Genomic DNA, 27,958 nt, shown 5'->3' with positions numbered 1-27,958 from the left:
GAAGTCTACGGAAGCTCCTGCTGCCAATTTCTTTCTTTCAGTGGATCTCAAAGGGGCTACAAGATCTCGCTTAGTACATAGGTAAGCGGTCTAGAAATGTACATCATCATCATCATCATCATCATCATCATCATCATCATCATCATCATCATCATCATCATCATCTCTGGTGGATTTTGGAAGGAAAGAAGGCAAAAGCACTCAGGCAGTTCGGTTGGGCCACTTGTTGTCCCTGCAGTGGCCGCTAGACGGCGGTGCTGCGTCTGTAAGGCCAGCTTGTTCCCTTCCAGGAGCCCTGGCACTCTATGATCGCCCAGGATTTCTGCTTGAAGCCTTGCTCCAGTCTCTTGCAGCAAAGCTTTGGAGGGCGATGCATGGTGCCCAGGAGGAGCTGGAGAGGGCATCGCTCTTTTACCAAGCCTTGGGCCAAGAGGAGGGTCAGGCTTGCCTCCTGGTCTTGGAGAAACTCCAGCGATTTGCAGGGTGAGTTGGGACAAAAAAAAAAGTCAAGGTACCCACCTGGCAGATGGCATGGGCAAAGGGACACCCAGGGTGCCAAGCCTCCTGGGAGCCCTTCTTTGGGAGGACTCTCCTTGCAAAGCTGCCCAGGGCTTCTGCTCCCCCTCCCCATGCTGCATGGATCTCTTTTTCTGGAAGACGACAGGCTGAAATTCCACTGGTAGAGATTCAGCCAGAGGGAAGCAAAGCAGGATTTGCAAGGGAGCATTACACTGCGGGATTAATGCAGTTTGACCCCACTTTTCACTGCCAGGGCTCCATTGGTTTCTTATCTTGAAGGGTGACAGGCTGAAATTCCACTGGTAAAGATTCGGGAGGAGGGAAACAAAGGGGCCCATCCAACAGGATTTGCAAGGGTGCATCTACACTGCATGATTAATGCAGTTGGACCCCACTTTTAATTGCCAGGGCTCCATGGGTTTCTTATCTTGCAGGGTGACAGGCTGACATCCAACTGGTAGGGATTCAAAAGGACGGAGGCAAAGGGAGCCATCTAGCAGCACTTGCAATGGTGCATTGACCCTATTTTGCACTGCCAGGGCTCCATGGGCCTCTTACCTTGCAAGAAGGGCAGGCTGAAATTCAACTGGTAAAGATTCAGGCAGAGGGATGCAAAGGGATCCATCTAGAAAAGCTTGCAGGGGTGCATCTACATGGCAGGATTAATGCAGTTTGACCCTACTTTTCACTGCCAGGGCTCCATGGGCCTCTTCTCTGTGAGGGGCTGAAATTCAACTGGTAGGGATTCAAAAGGAGGGAGGCAAAGAGATCCATCCCGCAGCACTTGTGAGGTGCATCTACACTGCAGACTTAATGCTGTTTGACTCCCACTCTTTGCTGCCAAGGCTCCATGGACCTCTTACCTGAAGCAAAACAGGCTGAAATTTAACTGCCAAGGAAAGCCCCACAATACCTTTGCCTTTAGGGTCCTTTTTGACTTATAGTGACACTATCATAGGGTTCTTCTTTGGATTTGCCATGGCCATCCTCTGAGGCTGAGAGAGTGTGCCTTGGGCCAAGGTCACCCAGTGAGGTTTTATGCTCAAGTGGGATTTGAACCCTAGCTTCCAGAGTTGTAGTCCAACACTCGAACCACTGCGCCCCAATGGTTACAAAATCTATACTGTAATGCGTCTGTGGATGATTTGGATGCAGCTGAAAAACCACGCCGGATGTTGTATATTATTATTATTATTATTATTATTATTATTATATTTTCCTTTTATTCCAGAGGCTCGGTGAAGAGATGTAGGGACCAAAACCTGGAGGAAGCTTTTCAGCTCTTGACCGGGGTGAGCAAAGCATTATGGGAACAGGATAGGGACGCCATGTGCCCTCTGGTCTGCTGCGTCGTGGCCTGCCAAATGGAGGCGTCCAGCAGCTCTAGCTCCTTCTGCCGACTTGAGAAGGTGGGTGCAAAGAGTTGGGTTCCCTGATGACTTTGCTTTGGTGCCATAACAAACTACTGTTCTCAGAATTCTATAGCATTGAGGCACGGCAGTTAAAATGGTATCAAACCGGATTGTTTCTGTGGTGCGGATGCAGCCTGAAAGGAGAGGATCTTGGCCCAGCCAGGTTCATACAGAAAAATATGGACCTAAGCCATATAGGGCTTTATGGAGCATAATTCGCACTTTGACTGCCAGCTACAGATAGCCTTATCCTCTGTGCATATATCTCACCCCTTTTTAGACTTCTCCACTTGGGTGGCTATCATCAGAGAACTTTCTCAGAACTTGGAAACATTCCTTTTTGGAGCACTCTTGTTGTTGGGTGCCTTCACTTATGGCGACCCTAAGACAAACATATAATGAGGTTTTCTCAGTATGATTTGTTCATAGGAGTAGTTTTTTGTGGGTCTTTCGGGCTATGCAGCCATGTTCTAGCAGAGTTTCATGGCCACATAGCCCGAAAGACCCACAAAAAACTATGGATGCCAGCTATGAAAGCCTTCGACTTTACATTGTTCATAGGAGGTTTGCCATTGCCTTCCCCTGGGGCTGAGAGAATGTGACTTGCCCAAGGTCACCCAGTGGATTTCATGCTCAAGCTGGGACTTGAACTGTAGTCTCCGAGTTGCGGTCCAACCTTCAAACCAGTACGCCACGCTGCCAGCCTGGACATGGTCTAGGGCAGTGATTCCCAAACTTTGGTCCTCCACGTGTTTTGGAGTTCAATTCTCAGAAGCCCTAACCATCTTGACCAGCAATCTGGAATCCTGGGGGCCAAAACATCTAGTCTAGGAGATTCTGGGAGTTCACAAAAGGAACTTTTCGAAGCTTGTTTTACTCATGTTGTGGTGCTGCATCCCTGGTGTCCACGAATTTGATCTTTGCAAGTGAGGAGCCAGAAAATAGGTAGGAACCCTCCACGTTCACTGAGGTTAGGGGTGAAGGACCCCTGCGAATGTGGAAATACCATAAATAAAGAAACACTCTTCCTTTTACCTCTCTAGGAATCTCCAGGTTCTCCAGCACAACTCTGTGGTCAACATCTGCCAGACGTTGAGCATAGACAGACTCATGCTGGAAGACCCACAAATGCCTAGCAAAGTATTTTCTCTCGCAACGTCTAGCAAATCGCTATGGACAACATCTGGCAGAGTTGCGCTGAGATTCCTAAAGAGGACATATTGATCAAATCCACGAATAATCAAATCTGCAAAAGTTGAAGCCACAAAAGTGGAGGGCCAACCGTATATTGACATGAATGGGTACAAGTCAGTAAAATGAGGTGTTACAGTAAGTATTGGGATTTTGGCTTGATTTGTAACAAAGTATTTTCAAAGCAATGTTCCTCCATGATGTTTCTCTGTTTTCTTAGATTATTGCAAAACTGGCAGAAGGGAATGAATCCTTGGTCTCCAAACAGGTGGATGAGTTTATGGACGGCCTCACCAAGGACAATGAGGTGAAGGAGGTTTGGTTTATTTCAGCCTTGAAAATAGTTTTTTTGGGAGGAAAACAGAGGCACTTTGCCATTTGAAGGATTTGCACTGTGCATGCAACGGACATGTGTCTGTGTTCGCCAGGAATGACAAACTGTGGCCTTCTTGATGTTGCTGGAAAATGCGAGATGTATTCCGTATTGTGGAACAAAACGTTATTAAGCTGTGCCGTTGTTTAAAAAATAAAGGCTTTTATTTATCCTGCTTACACATTTCGGGGAGACCCTTCTTCACCAGCTATAAAATTATAAAATCACCCAAGTTTATACATCTCTTGACAAATGTTATACTACGTCTCTATTTAAAGGGTTTTCCAGAAAAGGCTTAACCAACCATCAGTATACACTTTCTGCTTGCAATTGTTCGTTTGCCTTTTTAGAGTACTGTTTAACAGATACAAAGTTTATACATTTATTGACAAGTGTTGTACTTATCGATTAAAAAGAAGGCAGATGGAAAGCTAACTCTTGCCTTTCGATGTACTGAAGCAGGCCTTCCACATATAATTATACCGGGGTGGTTTTTTATGGCGTTTGCATATTTTAGTTATGTCTTTTAACTTCTGTATATTTTAATGTAATTTGATAATGTTTTTAGATGATTTAAACTGTTTTGCATTGTATTGTGATGCTTTTCACGTATCTTTTTGTCTGTGAGCCCCCTTGGGTCCCTTCTGGGAGAAAGGCGGCATACGAATGAAATAAATACATAAAATAAATACATTCCTGTTTTCTTCTTTCAGCCATTGTCTCCTAGAACTCTGCAAACAGGTCAGTCTCCAAATCCTCTCCTCCTTTCTAGCTTTCCTAGGTGATGTTAAATCCTGAAAAAGAGGGGGGGTTGGTCAGTACAGAATTTAAATAGGTTTTCCTAAATTTTAAAGGCAGTGGCAATGGGGTTTTGTTCTTTGGATCCCCAGTGTGCATCTTTATCGAGGAGAGTACACTGGGACGATGCTACTGGAAAAACAACCTGAAGCCGCTGTTGCGATGCATTGCTGCCACATTTGAATTCATTCTGGAAGACCTGAGAGCCAGGAAGGAGGACTGGCACTATCTCACGGTTAAGGTAAGAAAGAAGGCTCACATTTGAAGTCTTTCTGAATACAGCTGGACTAACGTTAGATTAAATATGCTTCATTTCACACTGTCGGAAAAGAATAAGACTGTGCAATAACACCTCTCTGTAACCTCTTTAGATCTGTCTGCAACTTTTCAAGTGGATGCCAAAGGACGTTTTGCCCCTTGCGTGGGATGGAACGGATCATGCTGACATCTTGCAAAGGATTCTGAGATTTCTGGTAGAAACCATGATGGAAAAGGTGAGTATTTACTCTTTCTGCCCTACCAAAAGTGAGCTGACATTTAGTTGCATGTGACCTCCTTGGGAAAATGCAGCACTCCTCATTTGTCCACTGAGTTTAATTTAATGGTCAAAAAGACATTGTTACAATCTCAGCTTGCCATGCTCCGAAAACAAGAATGAGGTGCCAGGAGACCTGAGAAAACTTCAGATTGTTCAGGAATACAACAAATTTCTGGTAGGGGTAGGAGAATGTGCAATTGGGGGAGGAATCCACAAAAGACTCGAATGTGGTATGAACATGCACACTGGCCATGGAATGATGACTGACCAGTGGGAGATTGGAATAGAGTGGCTGGGATTCTGAACGACAACGTGCCATGCTGCACCATTTGGTTGCAGTTCCCACTTGCAAATGTCGTACTGCTTTTTGAAAGGCTTCTTGTTCAGAATGTTTGCCTCGTCTTGTTTCATCCTAGGTAGCCGGCAAGGACACCCGTCTTCTGGCTGGTACTGCCGTGAGTATGCTGGTTAACACGGCACCTGAGCCACAGCAAGGAGCCAGAGCTGTTTTGAGTCTCTATCGCCTCCTGAATGGAAGTGGCAGTTCCATTGGACAGAGGACAGATGGCATCATGGACACCTACAAAGGTATTTTTGTTCTTGTTGTTGTGTGCCTTCAAATCATTTCCAACTTATGGCGGCCCAAAGGCAAACCTATCATTGGTTTTTCTTGGCAAGATTTGTTCAGGGTCAGGTTGCCATTGCTTTCCCCTGAGGCTGAGAGCGTGTGACTCGCCCATGGTCACCCAGAGGGTTCATACAGCAAAGCTGGGATTCAAACCCCAGTCTTCAGAGTCACAATCCAGTGCTCAAACCACCATGCTGACTCTCCCGTCCAAATGGTATTGGTGAACAAACATAGACAGAGGGGACCAAGTAGCAACTCTACAGATTTCTAAGAGGGGAACATTAGTAGCCAAAACGTGGATGTGACCTGCCCAAGGACACCCAATGGGTTTGCATGGCTGAGCTGGGACTCAAACCCTGGTCTCCAGAGTCATAGCCCAATGCTCAACCCCCTACACCACGCTGGCTCACTCTACAAATGTTATCTTTCCTGTTCTGGGATCCCAGCATGCTTTATATCTGCTACTTTGTCTTAAGGCCACAGTGGGTAAACATCAGACGCTGGGGGGGGGGGGGGGGGGCGGACACATTGTTCCTCCAGAAGACTCTAGAGAGCTGATACGCACCCCTGAAAATACTTTCCCCCCCCAAATGTCCCCCAACAACCCTAGGAGGTTGCTGGTTGGCAGGTTCTGGAAATAACAGTGTTGGGTAAGTCACTTTGCTATTGTCTGGAAGCATCAGATCTGGGAAGAGTTACTTTTGGGGTCACCATCCTCTTTTGTGATACTTTCAGCCATGCCGGTTGAGGGGGTTATGGGAAATACAGTCCCCCAAACATAACCTTTCATGCTTTGAATTCAAAGCTATAGCTGTGTTAGTCTGTAAAATTGGTATGTAGAGAGATCTTTTCACACCTTTGAGACTCACTGAAAGAAAGAAGTTGGCAACATGAGCTTTCGTAGACTTAAGTCTTCATCCTGAGATGCATTTGAAGAAGTTGTCGACAGAAGCTCATGCTGCCAACTTCTTTCTAACTTCTTTCTTCAGTGAGTCTCAAAGGTGCTCTAAGATCTCTTTCAGGCTTTGGAAAGCATCATAGTCTTGTAGTGCTGGAATTTGCCATGGATTAACAAACCCAAGCCAATTTGATGACAACTTTACCTCCTAACAGTGGATGTCTTTTTCATGCCTAGAGGAATGCCAGTTTGGGATGCTTCATGTGGTCCCCTCGGCTGGGAGTCCAGATGGTTTGGAGAGGTTGGTTTTGACGCGGGGTTTGTTGTCCTGTTGCAAGAAGGAGATCCTGACCTGCCGGATGGATGACCCAAAACAGGTTAGCTTTTTAGAAGAATACACGTGAGCCCTTTTCCTTCATTTTAAGATTTTCATGATCAATTGAAACTACAAACATGAGTTTTAAAATATTATAAACATTAAAACATGCAAGCATAAAATGAATCAGTAGCATCACACTTGCCCAGTAATCCAGTTCGTACAGAAATTTAGGAATGGGGTCCCCAAAGGAGGCTGTTTATTAAATAACAACAATTTTGTAAAAAGCCTCTTGCCTTCTCCCAATCTTCTCTCAGTGCCTCAAGGAATTTTTCCAGTGAAATGTGTCAGGCAGCCTCCTGTTAACAAGTTCTCTACTTTTCCCGAAATAGCTCTTCTCTCCCCATTTCTCCATTCCCTTTTCCAAACAAGTTATATCCTTTCTGCAGGGTTGTCTGTTGCTGGATGTGCTTTTCCCAGCCATTTTAGATTTGATGGAAGAGCCAACGGATTGCTATTACTACTGCTTTCAAGGTAGGTGCAGCTGGGATTTCCCCCCTTTTTCTGCTCAGTTCAGGTTTTGTCGCCAAAGAATAGCACGTTCTGAACCAGGGAGAAAATATCTCAGTTGAAGCTCCTGCCATCTTTGCTTCCAAGCTTGGTAACCTATTTATTTTTGACACAGACTGAGAAGACCCTGGGAAACTGCACTTCCCTAGGACTCCACATATTGTTTTATTAGTAGGGGTAGCTATTTGGTCCATTTTAAAAATCTTCAGCCCTGCCTGAAGATCGGTGCTCTGAAATACATGGCGCAAAAGGAACAGAGATGGGAGAGAAGAGGGAAAAAAGGAAACCTGACTGCACAATTTGGCAGGTTGAAATGGGAAGAGCGGGTGCTCTTTGCTGAAGATTCATCCAAGCGTATTAAAGGGGTAAAGAGAGAGTTGCAGTGCAACATCTGGAAAAGTGCCTCTATTTATATAAAGTATTGTCAACATAAAACTAAGCTGTAGTAGTCCAGTGGGTGAAATCTTTAGCCCATCTGCACTGCAGAAATAATCCAGTTTGACACCACTTTGACTGCCATGTCTCCATGCTATGGAATCCTGACATTTGTAGTTTGTTGTGGCTCTCAGACAGGGAAGGCTAAATACCACACCAAACTAAATACCTCCCAGAATTCCTAGTATTGAGCCATGGCAGTTAAAGCGGTGTCAAGCTGCATTATTTCTGCAGTGCAGGTGAGGCCTCAGTGGGCCTTTCTCATACCCTTTTGGTGCAATTCCCTCCTGTCTGTCTCTGCAGTTTTTTCTTTGTGGCTTCAAAGTATCCGAGAAAGTCTGGATGAGATTTGGAAAGTGAAGGAGAGCCGGGTGCTGGCAGACAACTCTAGTCTGCTCCAGAAGCTGGTCCAGTTCCTTTGGAACAGTGCAGAGAGCCTGGTAATGTATCTGATTCCTTTTCTTTTCTTTGGAGAAGTAGCCAACACTGCCAAAGACAAACTCAGGATTCAACATGACCACAGCAGGTTCAGTCTGGGCCAAAATAAACCTGGTGAATTTCAACAGGGATAAACGTAAGGTTGTCCCCACCATTCACAACACAAACAATCAAGCAGAAGCATTACCCAAATTCCACAGAGGTCAGATGTGCCAGTGCCACCTGTGTTTGTTACATGTCTCATGATTCCATCACTGATGACTTTATTTTCTATCCATCTGCCCATCCCCATATTTAGGTAGAAGGCATATCTGATTTCATCCGCAGCTCCTTCCAGCTTCTCTTGGAGATCTACAGTCGAGAATGTGATCACTTTGGGGCCCCGGAGAGACCCCTTTACGAAGAGCTCCTGCGGAGGATCGTCCTTATGCCTTGGCAGGCGAGATCTCGATATTTTGCACTTATATCAGTACTCCCCTACTTGGGCCCTGGAAAAGTAAGCCCTGTGTGTGTGCATATGTCTGTTCAACAGAGAGCTTGGAAGGGGCTGCAACCGCACTGCCAAAATAATCCGATATGACTCCACTTTCACTGCCATGGCTCCATGTGGTGGAATGCTGGGAATTGTCATTGGTTGTGGCACCAGAGCGGTGCATTATTTCTGTAATGCAGATGCAGCCCTGGTTTATAAAAGGCTGCCAAGTTTGCAAACAGCTCTTACCATCAGGAAGTTCTTCGTGATGTTGAGGTGGAATCTCTTTTCCTGTAGTTTGAATCCATTGCTCCAGGTCATAGGATCCTGGCCTGTGCGTGTTGCGTAGTGTTTCTAACATTGGTTGATATTGTGTATCAATTTTGTATTATATTCTGTTTTCTAGAATGTATACCACTGGCAGGTCCATTTTATTTTATTCTATTTTATGTACAGTGCTGTGTCAACTTACAGCACTTTATAAATAAAGTTTAATAATAATAATAATAATAATAATAATAATAAGTTGCTCCTTACCTTATCTTCTTGTGGATTTCTTTCCTAAGGTTCTTGATCTCTACGAGGACCTCCCCCGGCACCTCTTGCACTGCCTTTCCACCAACCACTTGTGTCCTGTTGCCTCAGATGTGTATAAAACTTTCTTGCAGCTGCAGCGGAAAGCTTGGATGGAAGGTCAGGGCCTGGTCCCAGAGGACAAGCTGGCTCAGATGTGGGCCCATCGTTGGCTGCCAACCTTGTCTGATGCCTTGACATCTCCCGACACCTTCCTTCAGAGCAACGCCTCCAACTATCTCCTGGTGTGGACCATGAGGATTTTCCCTGCCTCTTCGGCTTTGTTGGCAAAAAGCTTTAGTGGCATGCATACTCCTCAGCTCTGGGCTTGGGTCACCTTGTTGAATGTTCACAAGACACTTTCTGGGGCTTTGCCTGCAGACACTGAAACCCTTGAGAGACTGACCTCGTGCCTCTTCTCTAAAGAAGACAACATTCGCTTGGCGGCACTAGGACTACTATGTTCTTCTCCCAGGACCAACCAGGCCTTGTTGGAGACTGAAGTCCACCTCTTGAAGGAATTCTTGCCTCTGAACCTGAACTGTGACTCCTCCTCATTCCGGCAGCTCCTCCAAGCATCCGTGAAGAAGGCTTTGGTGAGGATGAGGGATAGCTCCATTGTGGTCCTTCGGCAAAAAGCCGCCTCCAACAAGAAGCAAACCTCAAGCCTAATGGGAAAGAATTGGGAAATCACTCTGGTCCAAGCGGTAGGTGAGTCAGCCCGTTCTCCTCCACTTTTGATGAATTGTGGACAATTCTTGGGAAGTTGCAGTGCTTGAAACATAGTGTGTTGTTGCTACTTGTTACAGTTCGTGTTGTTTGCATCTGTGTGCGGCATGAGGGGGGTGGTCAGCTTTGTCCTTGGCCTCAGGCATCAAAATATCTTGGATCCAGCCTGACTGGTGCCATGTTGTATCCCTTCTCCCTTTTAGATCTTCTCCTACTGGTCTTTGGGCACTGCTGGGAAATCTAAGACCCTTTCACACTACACAATTATAGCACCTCGATTCTCCTTTATCTGTTCTGGTTCTGTCCTGTGGAATCTTGGGACTGGTAGTTTAGGGAGGGCCATCTAGAATTCTCAGCCAGAGAGCTTTAGCACCTCACCAGACTACAAATCCTAGGATTCCATGGGATGCAGTTAAAGTGGACTCAGACCTGCAATTGCTTAGTGCAAAAGGGTTGTTAGCCTTTCTCTGTAGCCCTATTTAGGTGTTTAGGCAAGTGTCTGTACTCCACACAAATCAGAATGCAGACAAATCAAGGTTTTGGCTCATGTGGAAAGCTTGCATAGATACAGCAGACTCATCTCCTCAGACATGTTGTTTTTGCAAAAAGTTGAACAGTGATGGAAAGCTAATGTGGTTCTCTTCATCTGTGTCCATCCTGATGTTTTCAGACTCTTCTGTCATCCTGCTTTGCACACTTGCTACATTCCAAAGATCTCTTTCTCCCATCTAGATTTCATTGAGTGGCTGCTGCAGCTTTGCATGTCCTCTTTGACATCAGGGGCTAACTACCAGCGGAAGAAAACGTCCCTCCTTCTCTTGGCGGCCATTATGGAAACTTGTACGGACACATGGAGTCCAGAGAGGAAGAAGGGGCAGCCTCCTCGTAAGTCACTTTATGCTCTCCTGTGGGCAAAAATCCCAGAGTTGGGGACATGCTAAATTTGGGGCTTGCTTAGAATTCTCTTGTCCACGTCCCAGGTGCTCCAAACTAAGATCAAACTATAAATTCCAGGATTCCATGGTGGAACCATAACAGTTTAAGTGGTATAGAATTGCTATTAAAACCTTCAGTTCTCAAAAACAGGCTAGAACAACCAAGAACAAATGGTCCTCTTGCACTACCCAGTCATTCCTTTCTTGATATGTTCAAGTGCAGTCCTTCCAAGTCCCTCCTTCTCCTGTGCTACGTTCTCTCTGCAGGCAATATGGTTGCTCTCCTAAACTGGGCTAGAAGCAAGGGCTGCTGGAATTTTTTCTCCAGAAGCAATACGCTGACATTGCTGAGCTGTTTGCAGGACAATACAAATGAGGTACATGGTTCATCCTTTCTCCCCTGACTCCAGTGTCTGACTTTGGCATGATGTCAGGATTGCAGATGTGTTGTGTTCTTGACTTCAGAGCCTCCTGATGGTCCTTCAGCATGGTAAAAGTTTGGAACCATAGGATAAGAACACATAGGATAAGAACATACAAGCAGTACCAATATACCAAGGACCCTTCTGGATCCTTTTGGATTTAGCCAATCCATCATCTTTGCTTTGCACTGTGGCCAAGCAATATTCTGACCTATATGATGCTTTCAGCCCAATGCGGATTCAGCCGCCAACAGAGAGCTCCAGACAAAAATGGGCCCTCCAGATGACAGTCAGCCCTCCACATTTGCGGCTTTGACTTTTGTGGATTTGATTATTTGCAGATTTGATTAATATATTATCTCCAGGAATCTTTAGGTCCTCCAGCATGACTCTGATGGAAGTTGAGCCAGAGATTCCTGAGAAAACACTTCTCTAGGCATTTGTAAATCCTTCAGCACAATTCTATGGTCAACTTACACCTGATGTTAACTATATAGTTGTGCTGGAGGACCTAGATATTCCTAGACAAGTGTTCACTCAAGTAAAAAAAGAATAGTCAGTTCTTTCCATCCGCGGGCTTGCCATCCACAGATCGGAGCGTACACGGATGGTCCTGCCCCCTTTTCAATAGCGATGTGCACACACGACTGCGCCAACATGGCTGTGCACATGTCAAGCCACCATTGAGAAAAACAGTACTTGAGGTCCTGTGATATTTGGCATCCGTGTGGATATGAAGGGTTGACTGTAGTGTAGTTTTTCCACTTTCATGGGAGTCCTGTGCCACTAACCCTAGTGCATGTGGAGGGCCCACTATATTTCTAAATAGGTTTTAAAAAACTGCAGTGTGTTTTATCTGCTGAGCCTGGTATTTGTGAACGCTGTGTCTTCTACAGGCGTCCTGTTCTGTGGAACTACACACCACTTGATATTTTTGGTTTTTTTGGAAATGTCCCCCTGATTAAGTCTTTCTCCCCTCCTCCATTTCCTCTAGATCCGTGAGTTGGCGTCCAAGTTGCTCGTCTGCTACTTCCCGTCACATTTCCCAGAATCCATTGTTGCCTCTCTGTTTGAGCGGGCCCAGGAAGCCATGAGCAGCCCCCGAGTTCAGGAGGTGGAAGCGGGAACAGTGCTGATGAAAACCATCCTCCAGAAGTAGAATCTTGCATCTCTGTTCTTTGAGCCTTCTTAGATTTGATAGAATATAGCCTTAGCTATCCCAGAAGATTTAGAAGCTGCTGGATTTCAATTACCAGTAGTCCTTCTTTGCCCCAGTACCAATTTTGGCCTGATTCTTGTACATCTCTGCTTGGGATGTTTTGGTTTCCAATTCCAGGACTGTTGCAACCTGTGATGGCTCCTAGGGATGGAAAATTGCCTCCAAAACTGCCTATTCCTCTTTAAAATCATGAATTTGTACAGAGGTTGAGTCTCTCTTATCCAAAATGCTTGAGACCAGAGGTGATTTGGATTCCAGATTTTTAAAATGTATTTTGCAATGCTTGTATTTGCATATACATACATCATGAGATATCTTGGAGATGGGACCCACATTATTTATTTTGGCATACCTGAACTTGCATATATATGCATCATTAGATATCTTGGAGATGGGACCCAAATCCCAAGTTGGAGATGGGATCCAGGTTATTTATTTTGGCATAGCTGTACTTGTATATACACGCGTCATTAGATATCTTGGAAATGGAATCCAAGTCTAAACACAAAATTTATTTATAGCTTATAGGTAATTTTGCACCCGCCCTGCTCATGCAAAAGTCCCAGCTTTTCAATCCTATGAGCCCTGGCTCTGCTACACAGGCCTCTTTTCCAGATGCAAACGTTTTTCTCTCTACCACACCTTTTGGGGTATTATTTCTGTGGTTACCCAGTATTCCAACTCTGAATTCTTGTTCAAAATATATGACGTTCATATACATTTATTTGGCTTGGAGGGAGTGGTTGGTCACTGTTAGTGTCACTGCCTTTGCTTCCTCAGATTAGACGGTTGTGCCTTGAAACAGTTGTTGCCAGAAGTGGCAGAAGAGCTGACTGAACGTTGCCAATGCCTCTGTTTCCTTGAGCATCTTCTTGGGGTGCTGCAAGACCATTTTGCTGTCGCTTGCCAGAACGTGTTGCAGGCAGCACGTACTAAACCAATACACGGTCAGTCTCTTGCTGATCTGGTATTATCCCTTAGCAAATTCAGAGGAGGGATTGGGGATGCTTTCAGGTTTTTTGGTTGTGGAGGGCTAGACTAGAGGATCGTACACAGTGGGAATCGCACGATCCTCTAGAGGTTGTTGGATTGCAGCTCCCAGTATTCCTCACTATGCTGGTTATGGCTGCTGGGAGTTGCAGTTCGGCAACATCTGGAGAGTGGCACAATTTTCACCCTGGTGTAGCGCTTCAAGTGCTGTTGGACTACACCTCCCAGTAGCCACAGGAGGCATAAATGCTGGTGAAAAACATAAGTAGTTGCTGTCCAAATACAATGGGGAGGGGGACCTATGTCCTATCCCTGGCTAAAATTTTGGATTTTGTCTGCGGAAAACCTCCTTCACATCCTCTGAAGCAGACCATAGAAAAACATGGTCCATCCACGAGTAACAAATTGATGGAAGTGGGGGAAATGTACCCATCTATTACTCTGCATTTGTTTTGGAATGAAAAAACAAAACCAAATGGGCCAAGTTCAATTTTCCATTGGTTCTGAAAGGAATGCACAAAAGGCATGCACAGTTTATTGAGGATGTGGTTGGTTGTTGACTGCTGTATCTGAGTCAGTTTTGTTACCAATTCTTTGTTTTGCTGTTAATTGTATTTTATTTTTGATGACCATAGATGGTTCAGGAAAGGGAATTGCAGTTGCAGCAGCTCAGGCTTTGGTAACCAGAGGGTTGTGTCCCCGCAGGTGTGCTTTCTGCTCTCAGGCGATGTCTGTTGGAGGTCCCAGAAGTGCAAGCCTCTATGCAGCGGGCACAGTGGGCACAGCATTGGCAAATGTTCCTTTGTTGCTTGGTGAAGACCACCAGGGACATTGGCAGCTTCCTCCTGGGAGTGTTACAAGGGAAGCAGGCATCCAACGTTGAGCAACAAGGTAAGACCATCCAGGGCTGGAAAAAGAGCAACTAGTAGCCAGTCATGAGAAATGGAGCGGCTGAACTGAATCCAAGACAGAGCACCAGCAGAGTGCTCCAAACCTTTATGCTTTTTAGTTTTTAAAATGGTATTGGATATTATTGTTTGAGCTGCTTTTGCAGCCTCGGATGCTTTCCGCCAGTCCACCAATCCCTCCCTTTGGATATTTTTCAGTGTAATTCTGGGGTGATTTCTGACTCTAAACCATGGCAAAAATAAATTTATTATTATTTGTGGTTTTTATAATTTATAATTTATTAATTTGTATTTTATCATTGTTGTTGTTTAATCAGAAGGGGAGTCTAAGGGGATTGTCTTGTTTTATCCCATGTACATTTTATATTGTTATTGTTACTAATCTGTTTTGGGATTAAACCCGATTCGACCTTCTGGGAGAGGCAGGCTATAAATAAATTTATTATTATTATTATTATGGCATAACCCACCCAAAAATATGGAAAGGTGCTAAAGGAGCCATCTCATGTCAGAGGAAGCAACATTGCATCATTTCTTCTTGCAATTTTGAATGAGACTATCTAGGAAAAGAGAAGTATCTGGTGGTAGTACGGGGTAATCGTGGGGAGGAAAGTAGTATTTTGTGTGTTTTCATGCATTTGGGGAGCTTTCTGCATGACCTCAGAGCAAAAATGTCCCAAAAATTTCACAGAAATATGTTTTTAATTTTTTTTAAAGTTAGGGTGCTTTGGGAGACTGGTCAGGGGCCACGAAAGTGAGGTCCACAGACCTACCTTGGTCTCCCCTGACCTACTGGAATAGCTGCTGTTGGTGATAATTGAGGGAAATAAGGTTTGTAAAATCATTTTTCAGTATCTGTTCTGGCTAGCAGAGTCTCCTTTTCTTTCTTTGCAGCTGCTGCTCCTTCCTTTGCAGACATGGGGAATGCAATTGGGTCCCTCATCCAACTCGGGAAGGACCTGGGAACTCAAGGGGAAGAGGAGGATTCAGTCCTGCTTTCAGAGGAACACAGTCTCATCCTCACCTGCTGCTGGGTCTCCGTGAAAGTGAGAGAACTGAGCTGTGCTTCACTTTCTAATGCAAAAGGAGGCTATGCAAGGCCAGACATACTTGGGGAGATCCTAACAGCTTTGTTATTTATTAGATTTTTTCCCCCATCCAATCTGACCTCTTTATTTTGAACAACCCAGGAAATTGGGCTGCTTTTGGGAGGCCTAGCAGAGAAGGTTTTGCCTCTAGAGCCACTCGGTGGCTGCGGGTCCCTCCTCACACTCCATGTTGTCAATCTGGCGGCTGAGACCTTCCAAGATATCTTGCTGAAGTGCCGGCACTGGGTAGGTCCAAACTCTTTCCGAAGCAGTTCGGTTAAAATGAGATTGAATCAATGGCTGTATTGGGGGACAGAGAGGAACGTCCGCCTCAAGCTGCTCTTGTACTTTGGCTCCATCTACACTGCATAAATAATCCAGTTTGATTATTATTTAATATATTTTCATGCTGCGGATAAAGAACCTGTGGGTATGGTGGGCTGATTGTATTGCACAGATGGTAGAAACCTTAAAGAAGCCATTGTGGTTGCCTGACCAGGGAGGTTGTTTTGTTGAGAGGTCCTGCAGGTTAGCTTATTACTCTCTTATGGAGAATTTCAATAAATGGCTGAGCTTTGTGACAAGAGTTGTGAAAGACCACATAGCCAGATTATGTCCGTTTCTGGAACTTTGGTGATTACAATAGGTTAGCAAAACCGGAAGTAAATGCTCATTCTCTCTCTCTCTCTCTCTCTCTTTCAATTTTCGCACACACAAACACACACGCACACCGCTTCCAGGGAGCAGTGGAAGGCTGCAGCATGGGATTCACTAAATTCTGCACTACTTTGCTCAGGCATCCTGACCAAGAGCTGCAAGCTATACCAGAGACAATGCTAACCCAGGTACTCATTTTACTTTTGCCATGCATGTGTAAATGTACTGTTACCACATTTCCCATACAGTGAGAAGACCCAGGGCTAGTGCTTACCTAGAACACTTGTTGTTGTTGTTGTTGTTGTTGTTGTTGTCTTCAAGTCATTTCTGACTTATGGTGACCCAAGGCAAACCTATCACAGGGCTTTCTTGGCAAAAGTTATTCAGAGGGCGTCTGTCTTTGCTTTCCTCTGAGGCTGAGAAAATATGATTTGCCCAAGGTGAGTTTCCATAGCCAAGTGGGGATTTGATCTCTGGTCTCCTAGAGTCCTAGTCCAACACTCCAACCACCCTGACTCTTATGCTTACTAACAGCTGCCTATCAAAGTCTTTGGGACTCCCCAATGTGCCTAAGATGCTAATGCGATGGTTTTGAAACAATCTTTTAGATCTGTTTTTAACTTGTTAGTCTGTTTAACATTTCTTTAGTCTATTTAAATTATTTCTTCTTGTTTTCAATTTATATTGCTTTTACTCGTATGACCTTTGTGGTCAGGCAGGCTAGAAATACTTAAATAAAGAAACACTTCTGTTGTGAAGAGAAGACCGAGAACTTGTGTATTTTGTGCCACTTGTCCTAACATACAAATGTACAAGCAGAACACGGGTGGAGATGAACAGCCTTCCCCATCTTAGGACCTTCAAGATATATCAGGATCCCACCAGATTCCATCTGATCTTTGGAGCTGAGCTAAGCATGGCTAGCCTTGGTTAGTACTTAGATGGAAGACCACCAACAAATACCAGGCGCTGTAGGCTATATTTCAGAGGAAGGGACTGGGCAAATCACCCGTGAGTATTCCTTGCCTAAGAAAACCCTATGAAATTCATGGGTTTGCCATAAATCAATAGGTGACTTGAAGACACACACAGAAAAACATATTTTACAACAGTCTTTGCACTTCATTTCTCTTGGTGTAATGCAGTCCATCCTGAACCTGTTGTTGCATTACAACTGGAGTATATGTGGTTGAACAACAACTACCAGAATTTCTGGCCATCAGGAACACTGGCTGAAATTCTATCAGTTCTGTGACATCTGGAGAAACAACTTTGTTCTTTTTCTGTTTCCTTCATCCCCCTCAACCCCAGGGCTTGGCTTTCTTAAGGAGTCCCCGGAACAGTTCTATTACTCGCAGGGCAGCCGGCTTCCCCATGCTCTTCCTCTGCATTGTGGTTGGGGAAGACCCTGCCAAGTCCCGGCCTCTTCTGGCACATTGCATTCAGACATTGTTAGCCTTGGCCAGCGAGCCTCTTCCCCACAACTGGGACCAGACAGTGGACTTGCCACAGGTAAGGAAGCCAGAATGGCTTGCCCAGAAATTCCTATTTTTCCCACCAGGAGCTATGGTAGTCCGTTGCAGCAGAAACAATAAGAGTCCAGTGACACCTTAAAGCAAGGGTGAGCAAACGTCCAGGCACACAATAGCAATAGCATATACATTTCTATACCGCTTCATATTGAACCCAACACTCTGTAAGCACTTGGTAATCTGTAAGCCAGTTGCCCCCAACAAGCTGGGTACGCATTTGACTGACCTATGAAAGCATGGAATGTACTGTACAATACATGTTTTGTTCGGTCAATGACCAGCAAGATTTAAAAGGGATACAAAGCACAGTCCATAAATACAGCAAGGAACTTCAAAGTGACACACAATTAAAATAAAACAAAATAAAATAAATAATACTCACTCTCCTGTGATTTTGCCAATGGGGCAAGGATGGAAGGCTGAGTCAACCTTGGAGCCCTCTGGGATCGAACTCACAACCCTATGGCTGCAGTACTGGCGTTTTAACCGCTGCGCCACCATCATCTCTCTTGCTTTCCCCTATGTAGGTTTCAGCAGTCCATGTGTTGCAAACCCTGGTCCGTGGTTCTGGGCTTGGAACAGCCCTGCAAAAGTACATTACACCAATGGTGATGTTGCTTCTCAAAGCCCTCAACTCCCCTAGCTGGGCCATGAGAAATGCAGCCATCCAGCTCTTTGGTGAGTTCTTTCTTTCTCCTTCTCACGATATTGACCGGTACTTTAGGGCATCCTTTTCTGCAGTGCAAAAAGAAGGGGAGGTTATGGCAACTTGCTTAGTTCTCTCTCTCAATCTCGGTTACATTTATACCTTGCTTTTTTTGTAGAAAAGTCTACAAATCTCTAGGTTCTCCCAAGTTAGAAAGCAAGTGCTTCCTTGCTGGAAAGCAAACCAAGCAGGTTGTTAACAGATGGTAATGTCACCTAATTAATATGGTAGTCCTTGGTCTGACAGGGAAGTGTGTAAGTTCTTGGTGTGGGGAACTAGAGGGGTTATGAATTTTGTTATAGCATTTCTGGGTTTTTGCTGGATCCCTCTGGTTGCTGAAAAGAAAAGAAAGTTCCAAACAGACATTTCAAAATCAAGGCTGCAATCCCTGAAAGCTAATACCATCTGTCACAATCGACACGACTTACTGCAAGGAAGATACCCTTGAGATGGTATTAATAGACTCCATTTTGCTTGTGGACATGGAAGTAAATCACTGATGCTAGTAAATTGACAGAAGCTTGCTAATGTTCTTGTTGTTTCCTTGACTAGTCATTTGTCACTTTTACTCATTTCTTATGTCTCGGGCTGCATCCGCACTGCAGAAATAACACCACTTTACCTGCCAGGGCTTCAGATTCTGGAATTCTGAGATGTATAGTTTGTTCGGGCACACTAGCTCTTGGACAGGGAAGGCTAAATATCTCACAAAAACTACCATTCCCAGGACTCCATCGCATTGATCCATGGCAGTGAAAGTGGTGTCAAACTGGATTATTTCTGCAGCGCGGATGCAGCCTTGGCTGCTTTACGATAAAATGTTTTTGAAAATGGCATTTTTGTCTTCGCCATCTGCTTTGTTTGTCTCGCAGGTGCCTTGACGGTTCGTCTCCTGGGTCAAAAGCGGACTCGGAATGAGGGACCCAGTCAGGAAGGGTTGAGCTCTGAGGCCCTTTTTAGCTCCTATCCTCAACTGAGAAGCATTCTGCTTGGAGAATTAGCCTCAGCTGCAGATGCGTCTGTGTCCGAAGGGATCCAGAGAGGGAAACTTCGCCTGTACCCCTCCCTCTATGCCATCCTCACCTTTCTGGCCAAACTGCAGCCCAGTGCAAACACTTCGAACAGGTAGGCATATAATATTTATTTACTTATTTATTTCATTTAATTTACTGTATATACTCATGTATAAGTCTAGAAATTGAAGTTAAAAAATTGACCCCAAAAACCTTAGTCGACTTATCCATTGGTCAATGTAAGTACTGTACTTTAATGCATACACACACACACACACACACACACACACACATACACACACACAGTATATATGGTGAAAGACAAAAGTTTAATCTGCCCTGGAAGCATTGACCCCCTTCTACTCTCTGAGCCTTCCAGCCGTTAGTATGTGCACAAATAGTTATGCCTGCTGGAATTTTGTAAATTCTTTGGCATTGTTTTCCTTTACTTTGTCCTTTACATCCTTCATTACATGCACCTAAATTTTACCCTCGACTTATCCACAGGTCATATCAAAATCCATAATTTTGGCCCCAGAACTTGCCCTTGACATATATATATGAGGTCGACTTATAGCTGTGTATATATAGTATATGCCACCTTTCTCCCAGAAAGGGACCCAAGGCAGCTCACAAGATAAAACATTTTAAAAACGTTGCCCTAAGAGGTCAAAAACAATTAAAGCCATCCAGCTAAAATGAACATTAAAAACATAACTAAAACGCGCAGCCTGTATAAAAACCACCCTGTCATGATTATATATTTTCCAAGCACCAGGGAGAAACGCTTGATCTCACGAAACAAATTCGAGCCGTTTTTGTCTCTGTTGGAAGCGGGGCTTTTGCAAGGCAAATGGCTCTCCTTAGCCCATTTGAGAGAATAAGTTCCCAACTACTTCATGTCCCAACGGGGATAGCCCACTACAAGATATTGCTACTGAGAAAAACAAGGACTTTTTCACATTTCATTGAGGATGGCTGCTAAGCGTAGAGGGAAAAGGGAAGGAGTGGGGGGGGACATCATCCTCATCATCCCAACTAATCCAAAAGCCCTGGCCCTTGTGAGTTCTGGTTCCATGGTACCACTGGCCAAAGTAGTATCTTCAGATCCTTAGGCATCCCAGTCTGACCATCCCTATTCTTGTCTTTGCTTGTATTCCAGTGATTCCATTTGCTTTCTGGAGCCCTTGATCCAACTTTCAGCCAATCCCATTTACGCTGTCCGGGTGATGGCAGCCCGGGCCTTGATGCCTCTCGTTCCTCTGACGGAATACGGAAAGATCCTCTTGCAGCTGGCTTCATGTTTACCGCAACCAGAGGATGCTCTGTCCCATAATATGTTGCATGGATGTTTGCTGCAGATCCAGGCACTGCTGACTCAAGCCCTGCGTGTGAACTGGTAAGGGGCTTTTCAAACAGTGCAGTCCTCTGCATGCAACCTACAGGGCTATAGATGCAAAATATTCATGGAGGCTTCAAACCACGGTTCTGGTAGTTCACGACCCAAAGTGGCTGAACCTGGAGCAAAGGAAAGCATTCTGGCTCCAGATGAGCCCCGACAACACAGTCTGTAAGAAAGAATTTGGTCCACTGTTTACCTAAAAGCACTCATTGTCCTAGCTGAGTCTCCTGGGAGCTGAAGTCCAAACACCCTGGAGGACCATCCTATAGCATGAGAAATAATTACAGATAGTTGCAGGGAGAAATAAATGGTTTCTTTTCGTTCCTTCCAGTCTGTCTCCTGAGGCCTTGCTCCCCATCGCCTGTCGAATGGAAGACTGTATCTGGCTTCTCACTGACGAGCAGCAGTGCCCCCTAGTCCGCACAGCCTATCTCCAAGCCATCTCCCTTCTAGTGGGGAGCTGCTCCCAAAGTTTTGCCCAGCAGGTTTGGGAGATTGTGAGCTGTGACCTGGCTGACAGCAAACTCACCGAAACCCAGAGCATCTCTTCAGTTCAGGTACCTCTGATTACCTACTCCCAAAGGAAAGGGAATTTAGAGGGGAGAAATATAGCAGTACCTTTCAGCAGAGTTGACTTATTTTAGCCTTCGCTTTTGTGGATTCCAGTCCACTTCTTCAGACGCATTGATGGACCAGAATGGACGGATGAATGGCACGCACACAAGCCACTGGCCCAAAGTGGGGCTAGGAGATGTAAGGGACGGGGTGAAGTGCTTTGTTGTTGTTTAAAAATCTGTGCACCCACAGCCTTGGTTGAACACTCTGCTACACCACCCTGTTTCTCCAAATAGATCATTTTTAAACAGAGGCTGGATGGCCAACTGTTGGGGATGCTTTGAAGGTGTATTCCTGCCAGGCAGAATGAGGTTGGACTGGATGGCCATTGGGGTCCCTTCCAACTCTAGGATTCTATAATTCTATAAGCTTTTCTTCCTCTGTCCCAGGTCGGTTTGGCTACCTTCTATCAACATGCTGTCCATTTCCTTTGCCACGAGGCAATCAGGCTGAGATGTCCTGAGAGAGTTGGTCAACTTCACTGGTTCCTTCAAAGGGGGAACGTTGATGTCCAAGGAGCCATCTTGACTTGGATGATTGAAGAGGAACAGAAATTGAGCCTGGATTTAAGGAAAGACCTACAGCTAATCCTGTTGGTGAGCCCTGATGTCTTCATGGAGCTCACAGGAGATCAAAACAGAGCTCTCACCCATAGGACCATAGAGCTGGAAGGCTCTCAGCTGGTCATTTTAGTACAGTCCTGTATAGAAAAGAGTTCTGAACAAAAGGCCTTTTGAGATGAGGAGACATCCTAGGGAAGGAAGTCAAAAAGACAAAGGCCAGCCCTACTGTTGGGCAGAAGGAGGTGGTCATCTCCAGCAGATGTGGGGTGTCATGAGAGAGCGGTAGAATTGTTAATTATTTTAATATCATAATAGTTATTTCTTACCCATCTCTCCCCATGGATCAAGGTGGGGAACAACAACAGACCAACAAATATGTGTCAGTTGAGATTGAGTCTCCCTTATCCGAAAGGCTTGGAACCAGACACGTTTTGGAGTTTGGAGTTTTTCAGTTTTTGGAAGACTTGCATCTACATTATGAGAGATCTTGGAGATGGGACCCCAGTCTAGACATAACATTCATTTATTTTTCATATACACCTTATACACATATAAAGATATATATAATAATGAAGATAATGTTATGCATGTATTTTTAATAATTTTGTGGATGAAACAAAGTTTGTATACACTGAACCATCAGAAAGCTAAAGGCATCACTGTCTCAGCCACCCATTTGGAATATTTTGGAATATTTTGGATTTTGGCAATCCATATAAAGGAGACTCAGCCTGTACTCTGATTGCATTTTTACTGCCAGAGGCAGGGAAAAACATTTTTGGGATTCTCACCTTCACATGTCAGAATAATTTGGCCAGCTTTGGATGCAAAACATCTTGATTTTGGGATGGAGAGGAGCATTTTATTAACTAATCCAGTTCAGTGCTGATTTTAGAGTTGAGCCAAAGTTTCTCAAAGATACCTTTTGGCTTGAATTTTACCATGCAGGCAGACTTACACTCAGGGCCAAAGTCTCCTTGTAAATTTCCAGAGCACATGATAAAATTCACAGCTCAATCAGCCCCTATAACCCCCTTCATAGTTCTTGTCTTGTGTGTGTTGTTGTTGTTGTGTAATACACCAGCATGGCATAATGGTCTGAGAGTTGGACTATGACTCTGGAGACCAGGTTCACATCCTGTCTTGGCCATGTAAACCCACTGGGTGACCTTGGACAAGTAACGCGCTCTCAGCCTCAGAGGATGGCAATGGCATATCCCCATCTTTTAACTTTTATTTATACAATTATTTTTCCTTACTTGAAATCTCTTTCTCTTCCATTGACTAGGAGAATCTAGAAGTGGTGCTGAAAGGCAAGACTGACCGCGTGCTTCTGAAACTGTACCTGGAGGCTTTTGTGCACCTCTGTGGGGATCCCTCCTTTCAAAATGGACCTTTTCCCCAGATGCCGCTGGGTGCTGGGTGCAGGGAAATCCTCGTATCTATGGTGGAGAGGGGCCATCTCAGCCCAGAGCTTTTGGGCCTTGCGCTGTGTGTGGTTGCTTTCCTCCTGACCCTGAAGTAAGTAAATTATTAAACTAATATTAGTACGTAAAGGGCTTTCTGAAGTTTTCCCGGAAAGATGCATCCGACTACCTAAAACAAATAGCTAGATCAAAAGTGGGAAACCTCTTTCAACTCAGGCCCACAAATTCACATTTAGAGAATTCTTACAAGGCCCCATTCTAGTGGTGCGCAAGTAGGTGAGACCCCAATACCAGCTTATTTCAACTCTTATTGCCAGTCACGAAGCCTTCAGCGAGGCATCTCCACTTTAATCAGCTCAGACATGGAAACCCCCTGGGTGACCATGGGCAAGTCACACGCTTTCAGCCTCAGGGGAAGGCCATGGCAAACCTCCTCTTAAGACACCTGCCAAGAAAACCCTGTGATTGGTTCGCCTTAGGGTTGCTGTAAGTCAGAAATGACTTTGAAGGCAACACAGCGACAACAAAGCTGACAAATCTCCAACAAGGGCCTCATAGACAAGGAGACATTGCTTATGCTACACAAATAAATTTGCTTACTTACTTATTTAACCTTCTTCTCTCCTGATAGCAGTGAGGATTATTCCTTATGGAACCAATGGGGCACGCTAGTAGAACGTTTCAGCAAAGACTTTTCGTCGGAAGTGCTCAGAATGTCTGCAGCCAAATCGCTGAAAATAGCAGGCAGAGACTTGATTCAGAGAGCCCAGGATTCGTCCAGCTCAGCCCTTCGTGGCATGGCCCTACGGTACGTAACTGCAAGGAGGGCACCAGTATCGGGAATCTTTGGGCAGCTGCTGGGACCCCTAAGAAATGATTGGCCCCAACTTGAGCTGCATTTGCACTGCAGGAATAATCCGGCTTGACACCACTTTAACTGCCATAGCTCAAGGCTGTGGAATTCTTGTGCTGCAACAAACTACAGTCTGCTCCGCTCTGGTGTTACAACAAACTACGGTCCCTAAATTCCATAGCCTTGAGCCATGGCAGTTAAAGTGGTGCCAAATCAGATTATTTCTGCAGTACGGATGCGGCCCTTGGCACACTTAGCAACACAAAGCAGATGGATCTGGCTACCCTTCTTTCCCTTAATGCCCCTGGTGTATCAAATTTCAGGGAGTTAATGGGAAACCTTAAGACTTGAGAAAGCTCCTTCTCCTCCAGCTTCATTTCGCCTTTCTTTTCACACGTGATACAGCTCCTAATCTGTTTCGGTTCACATATAGATTCAGGGCATGTGTAGTAGGTAAGTTTACACTGAGCTAAACCCTGAATCAATTTCTCCCTCATTTCCCTCTCTGATCTGTTTACAGTCCCACCTTTTTGCACCCAAATTTTTCAAACATTTCATTTTCACTTTTATTATTACTGCACCCTTCCAGTCTGATCGATGCAGGAATTGGCCTCCTGCAAGATGAAGACCGGGAAGTGAGGCACGAAGCTGCCATCTTTGCCAGCCTTGTTGTGGTTCCACCTCAGGACGGCTGCATTTGGCTGCAGACAAACAAGGCCCTCCTCGGTCTGCTGCATCTCCTGCAGGAAGAATTTGGGAGTTTCCCAGAAGCCTTTGCAACTTTGGCGCACCACCTCCCCACAATAAATCTCAGCAGTGCCTTAACGGAGCTGGAGGCCAAGGGGTAAGTAACCAAAGGGAGGGGATGGAGGGAGATATGGATGAGCAGCTTGCTTTCTAAACATGGAAGGGGAGTGGGCAGAAAACAGAGTTCAAGTATTTGATGAGATGTTGGCCATGTCTGCCAGATCTTGGGATTTAGTAATACATGGTTCAATGGAGAGCCAAGCATTAGAGAATGCCCAATTCTTTTCCAGCTTGGATTGCACTGACTTGGATATGGAGGAGATATCAATGCAGGCAGAGTCCATTCCTCCCTTTTGGCCATAGGAGACAAAGAGTCTTAGATGGCCTCTACCTACATGGATATCCTGCCATACCATCTTAACTGAGAACAGCAACATCTTGACAAAATGAAGGCCTGTGGCTCTCTAACATCACCGTCATTTTCTTTCTCCTGTTTGATTTTTAACCCCTTTGCCTGATTAAGAAACTGGTAGAGCTTGGAAAGCTTGCAACATGTATTTTATGCAACTGGTTGGTCCAATAAAGGTCTTGTAGATCTTGGATGTTCTTGTACTTTGTTGTATGGCCAACACAGCTACCTCTAGATACATTAAGAAGGAATCGGGTTAGGGAAGGCTGGAGCAGATCAAGGAGGTATGGTGACTTTTTAATACCTCTCTCTGTGTTTGTCCATCTCTCTTTGTCTCTGTCTCTGCACACAGGGCTGTCAGTCTGTATAAAGAAGATGAGCCGAATGTTTACGCAGAGCCAGGAGTCCTCTCCCAAATGCTTCTGCCCTTTCTCCTGCAGCTCCACAACAGGGCATCCAGTTCTCCAGAGCTTTGGGAGGGAATACAAAGCTGGCTGAAAGTCACTGGACCAGAGATCTTTTCCAGCCTCAAGCACTGCAGGGAGTGGTGGAGCCAAGGTGGGTCTAAACGTGGGCACTGTATATTAAAAAGAAGTGATGGTGAACCTTTTAGAGGCCGAGTGCCCAAACTGCAACCCAAAACCCACTTATTTATTGCAAAGTGCCATGTCCCTCTGGCTTTCTAGTAACAAATTCTGTGCTGGGGGGACAGCACACGTGCCCACAGAGAGGGCTCTGAGTGCCACCTCTGGCACGCTTGCCACAGGTTCGCCATCACTGAAACACCCAGGATTTTGGGACTTCGCAGATTCCGCAGTCCCATCACATAAGCATCAGAATTGGGCTTGGTCATGAAATTCAGCATCTCCATATCGATATCTGCACTCCACTTCAAAAAATATCTAATCCTTCAAGATGTGAACATGCACCTTAAAGCCAAGTTTCCAGGCCAACACGTTGTTGTGTGCCTTTAAGTTGTTTCCGCTTATGGCAACTCTAAGTGAACCTATCACAGGGTTTTCTGGGGCTGAGAGTGTGTGACTTGCCCAAGGTCACCCAGTGCGCTTCCATGGCTGTGCGGAGAATCTCCAGAGTCCAGGTCCTACAGTTAAACCACTGCACAATGCTAGCACTCCCAGCCTTGTAATGCTATGCACGTAATTTCATTTTGGGAATTTTGTATTACACAAGTGCAACAGAATAGGCTCCTGCCTAGTTTGCCAACCAGCCGTGTCCTCTTCCAGTACTTTCCATTTAGAGTGAACATGGGAGAGGGCTCCTGTTTCTTTAATGGTTGTGTAAAAGAGGCAATTTCAGCAGGTCTGGCTTGTCATTCAGCCAGATAACAACTGCAGAAATTCCCCCTTCTGCACAGCAAATATGGGATCCCTGTCCCATGTTCCATCAGACAACCTTAGTCTGAAGGCCTGACAAAATGTGGAGGTAGACCCAGTGTTTGTTCCAGGATAGGCACAGCCTTGGGCTTTCCTGTCTAGCCAGGGCTAGCATGATGGCATCAAGACTAATGTGACAAACTGTGTCTAACATGTGGAAAAAGGGCTGTGCAAGGGGTTTTGGGAGGTGGGTTCTGGCCACCAGTCAAATTCAGTGGCAACCTTCACCAGGCACTCTATGGTGTAGGTGGTTTCCAGAATGCCCTCCTTGCAAGAGAGTTCTGGAAATTTGCAGGGCAGGGCATCTCCTAGCACAAAAGGGGCCCCATTTTGCAACATGGACTTCAGTAGTGGAAAAGTGTTGGTGGTGAGGAGAAGGATGTATGTGGCCAACCTTAGTGGCACGCTGTACCAGGAATGGTCAAATATCTCTTCCATGTTTCAGGTTCTAACACTTCCCTCCACCTGAAAGCTCTGGTTTGTCCAAAAGTCCACATTGCCATTGCAACACTGCTGGTCAAGGCGACCCTTGTGCGCCACATCTTGGAGTCCATGGAAGAAAGGAAGGCGCCCAGTGTTGAAGGGATTCTTTTCACTTGCCAGGAGCTGAGATGTGAAGTTATGGCTGTGCAGAAACTGCTCAAGGAACATGGAATGACTCCTCCAGTCCCCACAGAAATGGAGCAAGAGCTGACAGGAGGAAGAAACTTAGTCATAATGGAGGCCTAAACTGTACTTTTGGGGGTCAGCAGAACTGTTTGTAGGTTGGGCTTTGCTCTAATGGTAACCAGAAGAGTCTCAGTGAATCGAGAGTATCTGATTCAAGTGCTCTCCACTTGGCTGGATTTTACTCTGTTTTTTGTATATCTCTTTTTTGCTCCTGTTATAAGGAGTGCCAGCAATCCTTCTGGAGGGCTGAGCAAAAGTGTTTGTAGATGGGATTTTCTCCTTTTAAATAAAGCATTTTTTTAAAAACTGTTCTTGGCATGTTCGGTCTGTTCTATGAACAATAACACCATCCCTGGGTGTTAACACACAGTTCTCTTACCAGGAATCCTAAAGCGCAAGTCTTGCATCTTTGCAATCTTGGCTCACAACCAAAGCACAATTGAAAACCATAGTCTAAGGAACAGGGACATCCCACAGCCTTTTCCAACTATGGCATCCCGGATCAGCCATGACTACTGT

The 27,958-nt window shown here is 45.2% G+C and overlaps 1 protein-coding gene and 1 long non-coding RNA gene across 2 annotated transcripts; one reads left to right on the top strand and one right to left on the bottom strand.

Annotated features, from left to right (window-relative positions):
• The first annotated feature begins 370 nt into the window (after positions 1-370).
• On the top strand, positions 371-27,726 carry LOC149290011 (tRNA (32-2'-O)-methyltransferase regulator THADA-like). The gene is made up of 31 exons (XM_089489859.1): positions 371-483; positions 1,751-1,928; positions 3,343-3,429; positions 4,209-4,236; positions 4,386-4,534; positions 4,665-4,787; positions 5,248-5,419; positions 6,595-6,734; positions 7,123-7,207; positions 7,982-8,118; positions 8,415-8,612; positions 9,155-9,872; positions 10,623-10,775; positions 11,093-11,202; positions 12,242-12,402; positions 13,247-13,413; positions 14,162-14,347; positions 15,259-15,410; positions 15,555-15,698; positions 16,193-16,297; positions 17,421-17,621; positions 18,169-18,319; positions 19,220-19,472; positions 20,523-20,759; positions 21,094-21,319; positions 21,767-21,973; positions 23,229-23,461; positions 23,999-24,175; positions 24,810-25,064; positions 25,729-25,934; positions 27,216-27,726. The coding sequence occupies exons 1-31, from the start codon at positions 371-373 to the stop codon at positions 27,497-27,499; spliced, it is 5,736 nt and encodes a 1,911-aa protein (XP_089345985.1). The 3' UTR covers positions 27,500-27,726.
• LOC149290012 (uncharacterized) lies at positions 3,662-24,052 on the bottom strand. The gene is made up of 5 exons (XR_016277279.1): positions 23,972-24,052; positions 23,286-23,456; positions 18,024-18,376; positions 6,563-6,709; positions 3,662-4,289 (listed from the first exon to the last, which is right to left on the bottom strand). It is a non-coding gene; the product is annotated as an uncharacterized LOC149290012 (long non-coding RNA).
• Positions 27,727-27,958: the final 232 nt, after the last annotated feature.

Source organism: Sceloporus occidentalis, unplaced genomic scaffold (genome assembly GCF_023333645.1).
Source record: "Sceloporus occidentalis isolate IW3139 unplaced genomic scaffold, rSceOcc1.0.p SCAF_41, whole genome shotgun sequence".
NCBI lineage: Eukaryota > Metazoa > Chordata > Lepidosauria > Squamata > Phrynosomatidae > Sceloporus > Sceloporus occidentalis.
Note: the sequence above shows the minus strand (reverse complement) of the source record. Positions and strands in the feature narration are given on the sequence as shown.